This window comes from Buceros rhinoceros, unplaced genomic scaffold (assembly GCF_000710305.1).
Source record: "Buceros rhinoceros silvestris isolate BGI_N320 unplaced genomic scaffold, ASM71030v1 scaffold17154, whole genome shotgun sequence".
In the NCBI taxonomy this organism is placed as follows: Eukaryota; Metazoa; Chordata; class Aves; order Bucerotiformes; family Bucerotidae; genus Buceros; species Buceros rhinoceros.
Genome location: NW_010406647.1, coordinates 1 through 9287, shown reverse-complemented (window position 1 = coordinate 9287; position 9287 = coordinate 1). Strand labels below are relative to the sequence as shown.

At 36.5% G+C, this 9287-nt stretch overlaps 1 protein-coding gene across 1 annotated transcript in view; it reads right to left on the bottom strand.

Annotated features, from left to right (window-relative positions):
- The window catches only part of CEP97 (centrosomal protein 97kDa), a gene marked incomplete at its 5' end in the record, with an annotated part of 11357 nt that extends 4744 nt beyond the window's left edge, over nt 1-6613 (bottom strand). Inside the window, 6 exons of the mRNA XM_010134207.1 lie at nt 1277-1441; nt 2667-2833; nt 3794-3907; nt 4475-4576; nt 4999-5157; nt 6471-6613. Coding sequence (XP_010132509.1) covers nt 1277-1441; nt 2667-2833; nt 3794-3907; nt 4475-4576; nt 4999-5157; nt 6471-6613 — 850 coding nt within the window. The remainder of the gene's footprint in view (nt 1-1276; nt 1442-2666; nt 2834-3793; nt 3908-4474; nt 4577-4998; nt 5158-6470) is intronic.
- Between the last annotated feature and the right edge of the window lie 2674 nt (nt 6614-9287).

The following is a 9287-nucleotide window of genomic DNA, read 5'->3' as shown; positions in this document are numbered from 1 at the left end:
AAGAGTGTCCTTGTTACTAAAGGGACAAAACTCTAATACAAATAAAAACATTGCCACAAACGTAAAATCATCCTTTACAAACTAAGAAAACACACAGGTTATTTCAATCCAGCTAAATTCAAAGATCATGAAGTAGATGTCAGAATGTCAAATTGCCTTATAAATCATATATTTCTGGGTGGGGATTTGGGGGACTTGATTTTTGGTGAGGTTTTTTTTGGTTTGTTTGTTGGGTTTATTTAAAAGAATTATATTCTGCAAGCCAGCTTCCTGAATTTTCCCCAGAAATATCATATGAATATCAGAGTGCTTAGATGGAAATTCCAATGTCAGCAGGGTTTTATTGTACCTTCTTCTCTGAAACGGCCCCAGCATTTCTGTAATTTCCTCCCTGAGATCAATCTGCACTGACAAAGTACGCAATAGCTCCTTCCAGATGCTACCAAGTTTCCATGCCTTTTGATGAGATGCTGCCCTTCTGCTTACCACAACACTTTTGTTGCCCATCTTTCTACCCACACTACACACTTAGGGAGCCTGCTCCGTTGAGTTGAGTCTTCTGCTCTGACATACTTTTTTTGCAGAAAGATCAATAATAGGTCCTGGGGAATAGGGATACCTGTTTTCTTACATTTTCTGGCTTTTAATCCCAATTAGTTCACATTTTCAAGTGCGACGCGGTAACTCTCCTCATCTACTTGCATAGAACTTAGCAAAACAGGTACTGCTAGCATTACCAGCAGGCTCTATAAAGGCCTCTGCTGACACACCCAAGGTGCCAGATACAGAGATTGTCACTGGGAACAGCGTTCCTCAAAGGACAACCTTAACTTTAAGCCCAAGAAAGAACACCCTAACAACAGAAAAGTAGCCAATACACCAGTGTACCACAATAGTCTTCAAACACAATTAGAACAAAAGTTAATCTAAGCTCCTTTTTGAGGTTTTCCTCGCTTTCCCTGTGGAAAAAACCCCTCAGTAGTAGTTTATTTATTTTTATCACCTTCAAAGTCCTACAGAGCACAAACTGAAAAATACAGAGAATTTGCCACTAGATGGCCCAGCAAGCAGGAAAACACTCCTGCTGCTGCTGTCTTGCCTCTCATTCACCTCTGGGGCAGACACATCCTCTACCCCTATTACTCTTCCCATCTCCAGCCCTCACTGTTGTTTTAAAATATTTAAAATTAAATCTTGTTATATCTAACACATAACAACACATACAATTATGTTCTCAATTACATTCTCTATCAATAGAGAGATAAGCAGTTCTCACCTTTGCTTACTCAGTATTTTTTCCAGTTTGGCATCCTCTTCAGTCTGGAGACCGTATGTAGATATCAGAGGGCAAACAGTAGCCAAATACTGGACTAGCTGAACATGCTGCCCAGGTCGATATGATCTTCCTTTACCTTGACTGTAGAGCCATTCTGCTTTCAAACTGGTAGGAAGGGGGGAAATGGACACCATTATTGCACAGCATAAAACTCCTAACTCTCCTTTGACTGACTGTCCTTCTGTTGGGTACCTAAGAGCTAATCTGCAAATCTCATCAAAACGTGGAACGTCTGCAGTGCCCAGAGGAACTGGGAACTTCATTACCAGAATGAATAAAATATTCCCTCACATAAGCATCGATGAAACAAAGAAAACTGACCAAAACTGTGCAGTCTCTGCTTTTTCTGTGCTTCGTCTGAGCACTGAAAATACCTCCATGTCAATGAATCTTTCAGCAAAGCTTTCAAAGAAATAGAAAAGTTCACACAAACATGCAGAATAGGCACAGAGAGCGAATCTTGCTGAAAGTATTTAACAACTGAAATCTGTTTTTAAATTAAATGCTCTTTGATCTGCGAACATCTAATCTATATATAATACAGTTCATACAGAAAATCCCATTAGTCACAAAAAATTTTTCTGGAATTCTTACAGGCAACTTTTTTGAGAAGTCATAATATCTTATGGTGAAACAGAAATAGAATCGGTTTAAAGGCAGATTTTTATTTTAGTAACAAGAAAAAAGACATTAATGTCCTGGAATATGTTAGTGTATTGAACTAGAATGTGTTTATACTGGATAATACTTGAACTGTTCTGATGTCAAGAACTTTAAGAAGAGATCTTTACTGCTGTACAGATATCATAGTGACATAATGACCACAATGATACAGTAACAAGTGATATGAGAAAAAGCATATTTGTCTAACTGATACAAAAATGGCCAAATGTAGAAATGCACCTGCAAATCAGGCCCTTTATAAAAGGGAATGTTTGAACTTCCCCCAAGACAATAACTTTAATATCTGCTGATTGTCTCATTCTGCAAAGTCGAAGAGGTTGTATTGCAAGGGGTAACAGACCATTGATAAATTGCTACCACAATTTTGCTTTGTGAAAGTGCTACGGTGAGTTGAGTAATGAGAGTTTAACATTATACTTCTACTTAAATAAACTTGCAATCTTAAATAATAATTCCAGTATTAATAGATTAAAAATTTAGAAAAAGCAACAATGTTAATTGGCCTGTATCTCGTATGGCCATTAGCAAGACAAACAGAATTTGAAATCATTAACACTTTTCCGTTTTTTAAAATCAAATAAAAATGCAATTTCAGCTTAGCCAAACTTTATTTAATAATTTTAGAGATTTAATACTATTATGTCACCTTTCCTTCTGAGAAATCACATATCCATCAAGAACTTTAAGGTTCAGACACCAGCTGACGATATATGGCCGGTAGTCAAAGCCAGGGATAGAAGGTGTGGCCATCACACAAGGATTGTTCATAATTGACAACTGTTCCAGTTGACAAAGAGAGGCCAGGAAAGACACCTTGAGAAAACAAGATTTATTTGTTAACTGAACAGAAGCCATCAAATGTTTACAGAACACACCACATTTCTCCTAGTAACAGCAAGATATCTCACACAAAAAACCATATTTGCAAATACACTGAAAATCACTTTTACTTTTTCAACATTAACATCTTCAAAGGACCACCTATGAACTGCAATTTTTCCAATAATTCTCCTGTAAGTACGATAGCCTTGGGAAAGCATTAGTTTCTGTTAAAATCTGGGAATGGGGCTTTATGTATAGGAAGTTATAGTATTTCTATGATTCATGTTCAGCATAACAGATATTGAGATTTTGAAGAAAAAAAAAAAGGCAAGCCAAAACGCTAGAGAAACAGCATCCTCATTTGAAGAGGAATGTATTGCCAAAATAAGGTTTTTCTTCCCACACAAAAGTCAAACTGACAGTTTTTGTTGTTACTTACATTTAAAAAAAAGGAAAACAAACCCAAACAAAACAATAAAGACAAAAATCACAGGCAGAATATTTGTTTCTCTTAAACAGCATTTGAGAAACAGATAAAATAAGACATGGGCCCAAAAACATTCAGTTGCAACAAGCGCAATTCAACCCCCTGTTCCAAATGAAGCAGTTGCAGAAGCCCTCTGCAGCAGTTAACCAGCACAGCTTTTAACCTTCAATCATGAAAAGCTCTCTATGAATTTAGTCCTTGAAGTATACTTCTGACATCCCTGAATAATATAAAAATAGGAAATAAAAAGGCAGTTTCTTTCAAAGATAAATTTAAAAATGTATCACCTAGCTTGTGCAACTAATGCAAGTATAGTTATTACATAGAAACCATTAGAAGTTACTTCTATCAACACGGATTGTTTCAAAGAGGAGAGACCATTTTCAGTTACATCCTCAAAAGAATTATTCAACAATCGCTTTCAGACTACCTAAAGACAAAGTGATATCTCTTCTATATCTTACCTCATTTAAGTCTCTGATTTGATTTTCTGCCAAAGAAAGAACAGTCAGATTCTGAGGTAGGCAAACAGGGGCAGTGCGAAGTGAAGTTATAATATTTCCATGTAGCAACAAAGTCTATAAAATAAAAATACTGTTATGTTTGATCAAAACCCTCATATTTTTCATTCAGGCAATACCTGCACAATACACACAGAAGAACTATAATCAAGGCTTTCCAGTATCATCAAAATTATTTTTGTTTATCCCAGCAAGAGAAAACTAATTTTTATACATTAGAGAAAAATCTTCTCATTTTAAAATGCAGAGCTGAAGTATAATAACAGTTACAAAACATTTATTTGGAAATACTTTCTCTCCACAGTGTTCATACTGAAAGAGTTAACACTGCTTTGTCTTGATTCATGGCATGAGACTAGAGAATCCAGAAATACAAACGAGGTCTCACCATGTCATCTTTAACAAAATCATTAGAGTGATTATAGAAAAAAAATCACTGCCCCAGTTCCTGCAACTTCAAAACAGGGAAAAGAATTCTTCCATGCTTCTCTTTAGAAATTATAGTGATTAATTAAAACACTTTAAGAGCTAGTATTTGAACTAATGCTTTAAAAGGTAGCAATTTTCAAAGCAAATGTCTTTACGCAAAGAACGTAACAAAACCAGAGATAAAATAGCATCTACCTTCAGTGACGTAAGCTTCGAGAGATCGCCTAACTGAGCTATGTTATTGTCTGACAAATCAAGATGCTGAAGAGATACACAGGAATTGATTTGTTCAATGGCCTACAAAAACAGAGAAGCCAATTACTCACCATAACTCTTCAGTTGTTAAATAAAACAAGGTATCAATAATTATAAATTATTTTGAAAGCTAAAAAACACTGCATAAGTAACCCAAAACTAAACCCATGGGTTTTGTGGGGGTTTTTTGGGGTTGTTTTTTTTTTTAACCCACAATTTCATTCTAGACACGATAATTCTTTTCCTGTTTTGGGAACTATTTCCCAGTTCTCATTACGTTTTGATATCAAACCTTTTATTTTTTACCTAGCTAATCCTTGACCAAAAATTGCCCTCCTCTACTTCATAAATCAGCAGATGCAAAACTTCAACATTTGTTCTGATCAGTTCAGACTTCTTTGCAGCATTTTCCAAATTTCTGCAACACTAGATTCTGCAAAACATGCAAAGACTAAATACTTTACCTTAAGGTTATTTCCTGCCAAGTTCAGCCATTCTAAGTGCACCAAATCCTTCAGCCCTTCCACATATCCAATACTATTATGAGGCAAGTTTAGCACCCGGAGTTTAGTCAGTTTTGCTACACCCATCATTCGCACCAAGCGATTGTTAGCTACGGAGAGCTGCAGATTGACACACAAATAAAAAACAGTTTTAACTATTAAACTGCACAGACAAAATAGCCCCCCTCCCTTTTTCTTTTATAATGGTTCAAAAGCTAATCCACAGGAACTTCTTCAATCTATGTATTCCATTTTCAAATAAATAACACAGACACAAAAACCTGCAAAAGCCCAGAAATAAACTACTGATCAAAGAAAGTAGTCCCCAACACCTCACTCTCGTGATGTGAGAGGAAATCCTCGTAGTGATAGCTAAATAAAGGGCAATGAATGAGGAATCATGTCATATGAAAATAAGATTTTAAAATCAGACTTCCCAAATCATTGTGCAAATTGCTGCACCATTCCTGGTGTAAAATCATACTTACTGTCAATATAGTAGAAGACAAAATATATTTCACATGATTCTCAAAAATGTCCTGTGCTAACAGAACTATAAATCACAAACTTTTAAAAGGATAAAACCTGATTAGACATACAAGTTAACAACGTGACCACCAAGCAAGAAAACTAACCTCTCCTGTCTCAGTTTAGCTTGTTTCTTAAAGCTATTAAGTGATTTCAAGTCTATCTGGAGGCACTTTCATTGATAACAACATGGACTTGTACAGCTTTGCCCCAGAGGGATTAATTCTCTGATTTTTGCAAGCACCATGCACCACCTTAACACTGTTATTACTAATAACATCATGAACTTAAAGAGACTGCTGCTGGTATTAAAATTAAGACAGAGGACTAGCAACAACAGGGCCTGTGTGAATTGGTATGTTAACAAGATGACATAGATTCCCCACCCACTTCACAGTTTATTATTTGTTATTTCTATTTTAACTTAATTCACAAGGCTTTTCTTCTTCTTGTAAATTAAGGTTACTAATCCTCTTTCTTCGTAGCAAGTTCTAAAACACAAATGGAGAGAAGAGTCCTGTATGTATGTCTGCATGTTTATAATTGCACAGAGAAAAGATAAAGTTATATTTAAGGTTAGAAAGCTCAGGTATTCAGAAGTTAAGTAGTATCAAAATTTGGTTATCAGTGACTTTTCTAAGCATTCTTGTGACGCCCCTCCAATAGCATTTATTTAGCTCATTTTCAGTTACCTAGGTAACTAGGAAAACAGCCTCCCCCACAATCAGCTGTAGAGCTACACTGAAAACAATGCTTTCTATTTTAGTTAGCCATCATTTATTTTCCTATGAAGACAGTAACTGCTAACTTACTTCAATTACATAATATGGCCTTAAAACAGAAGTATTTAAAGTAGCATTCCAGCACCATTATGTCATAGCAAATTCAAGTCAACTAACACCAACCTGCATCAGATTACTGCATTTCTCCAAGTGTTCCAATTTAATTATTTGGTTTTTGTCCAGAATCAGAGTTTGAGTATCAGCATCGCAGGGTAAGGTTGGACCCAGTTTTTGCAATCCTTGACCTGACCAGTTGACTACTAAACCTTAGAAGAAAAAGGAGAAGAAAAAAAAAAATCCCAAAGTTAACACTTCATATATGAGAACATGTACTGAAAAAGCAAAGCGAGATAGACAGATGTGTTTTATAATGCATGCAGTGAATTTGCAAATACAAATTAACTTGCTTTTCAATGTAAAACTGAAGCAAATTACTTCAGGGAAAACACAGTAGAGTAAGTGATCCAGTTACTAGAAGATATGGAACCCAGGCCCCAACCCAATAAAGAATTGTGGGAAAGTCAGTAACAGATAAAGTGGGAAGCAGAGTAAAATTTCATTACCTAAATTTAAAGCTATGATCTTCAAAACAACAAATTTCAAAAGTCCCTAAATTTTTTAATTCTTCAAAGATTTTAAGTTTTGAGCAGCCTGACAACCAGCTATGTCTGCATAGGCACTCTATCTAAATTTCTGCTTTTAGGTAAACCCAGAACATGCCTAGCACACATTTGCAGGTTCACGTTCCACAAACGACAGCAATCATACCTGTCACGGCAAAAAAAAATGTTTAAAGGGGAGGAGTCTAGAAAAAGGTAAGCACCATCCATCCTTTTGACAATCAGAATGTGGGAAACCTGATGAGGATGCAAACCTACAAACTTCAGCTTCCTGTGAAGTTCCATCAAACACCCTGCTGGTGTTAACTTGTAAATGTGAAATACCCACGATAGTCCTCAGCCAAAGGAAAATAAACACCCTCGATCATCAAGTCCTCAAAAAGCTAGACCACTGAATAAAAGCCTGCAGTTTTCTCTTCCTCCTCTCCATATGTCAAAGGAAAAATAGTAGGTAGTTATCTTTTCTTCCCTCCCAAAGTGCATTCTAGGTGCAAACTCAAAGCAGAGATTTCAGCCTGTGAAACCAAAACTGACACCTCTGTTGTCAGTAGTCAGATGCTTAAACTTAAGAGAAGAAACAAACTTAAGATTCAACCCTCCCTTTAAAACTTCCTGTCAGATATTTTAAGACATGCTCCCTTTTAGCAATTTGGCTGCTGCAAAACCTAATCTTAGGTATTTAACTATCTTAACTTATTGGGTAGGGAGTGTCTAATCCGGAGCCAAAGATTTCACTCCAGGACTTCGCTGGAGGATTTTGGTGTTTGTGTCCCCAAATTGCATTGATTGGCTAAATGTCCCATATTCCAGCAAAGTACCTAGTGAAAAGTGAGAACAAAGAACCAATTAATATAGCCATATTACAGTACTGTGACACTTGGGCAGGAACAATGTGTAAATAGGCTGACACATCATTTAATTAATGGAACACACAATTAAAATGTTCCATGCAAAAACTGCTACTACATAAAGTCAAAAGGAAAACATTTGCCATCCTCAGGGAACTTGAATCACTGGGAACCCATGGTGACATCTACTAATAATAATTTTCATACATTAAGCATCTGCTGTGTGTTTTTACACACACCATTGTGGTGCTTGCTCTTTTACAGCATGATCTTACCCCAGTATGTACTATATATTACCATTCTTGCAGGCTTTTAGGGAAACAAACAGTTTAGGCATACCATTTTGACAACCAGAGAAAATGCTTTTCTAAGAAGCATCTCTGATGAAATTTATTACATTTCCATTGCTTCACAAATCCACAGCCACGAGAAGAGCTCTGAAGAGCAGCAATGCAGAGCCAGTAGTACCAGAAAGAGCCACACTCCTGTTGTTACACATTCAGGGAGAAGGTACTGCATGTTTCTCACTTAAGTAGCCACTTAGTGACCAACCACTTGGTCACTTGAAGTTAAACAGAGAAATTTTGCATCTGCCCATTTATTCAAGAGCTTGTTACAAAAATTCACAACTGGTCCATGTCAGCCTAGGACTCACAGTACAGAATTACAAAACCAGGCCTTTTATTCACGCACATGATGTGTCCCATTCAAACTGGGGCACCTAGAAGGTGTTTTTACAAATGGTTCTTAGACCTTTCAAGCATTTAGGTACAACATGATTTTGCTAATTGCTACTTAACACAAGCACTACTGTTTGCAAAGAAACTATATTTCTCCAGGTCATCGCCCATCCGCTTCTCTGTTGATCTAGACGTCCCTGGAGTCAGTTTTACTATAGTCAGTTATCTATGATGCCAGACAATTGGAGGGTTTCACAGAGGTGTTAGTTAGAGAGCTAGAATGCTGGTGCTATTTCAGTTGTCTGGGGGTATCTTTTATGGGTAGCTTTAAGATTCAGAGAAGCAAAGGTCCCTATTTTAAGCGATCTGCCCTCCTCCTCCTCCTTATGACAAGCTGGGGTCCTTTAGCTTGTTTGCTTAAGCATGACTCTTCAGTATACAGTGTGAACTCTCTCTTTATATAAATAAGATATCTTAATTTATAGATAATAAGTAATATATAGAGAGTCCACACTATATATACACATACACACATATATAAAGCTAATATAATTTCATACTACAAAGACTCCCTAGTATGGTGGTTTAGAAATGAGATTTTACTTATAGGCTCTTGGTACCAATGAAAACATTTCAGAATTGCTTGTTACTTGCTTGGCCACTATGTATATCAATAGACCTCAGAAGCTCACAACTTTTTGCTCAGGTTCTGCTCACTCATGGAGCCCTTGAGCCTTCAAAGCCAGACTTGTATTATTATAATGCATCCTCCACTTTTCAGATGGAGGCAGG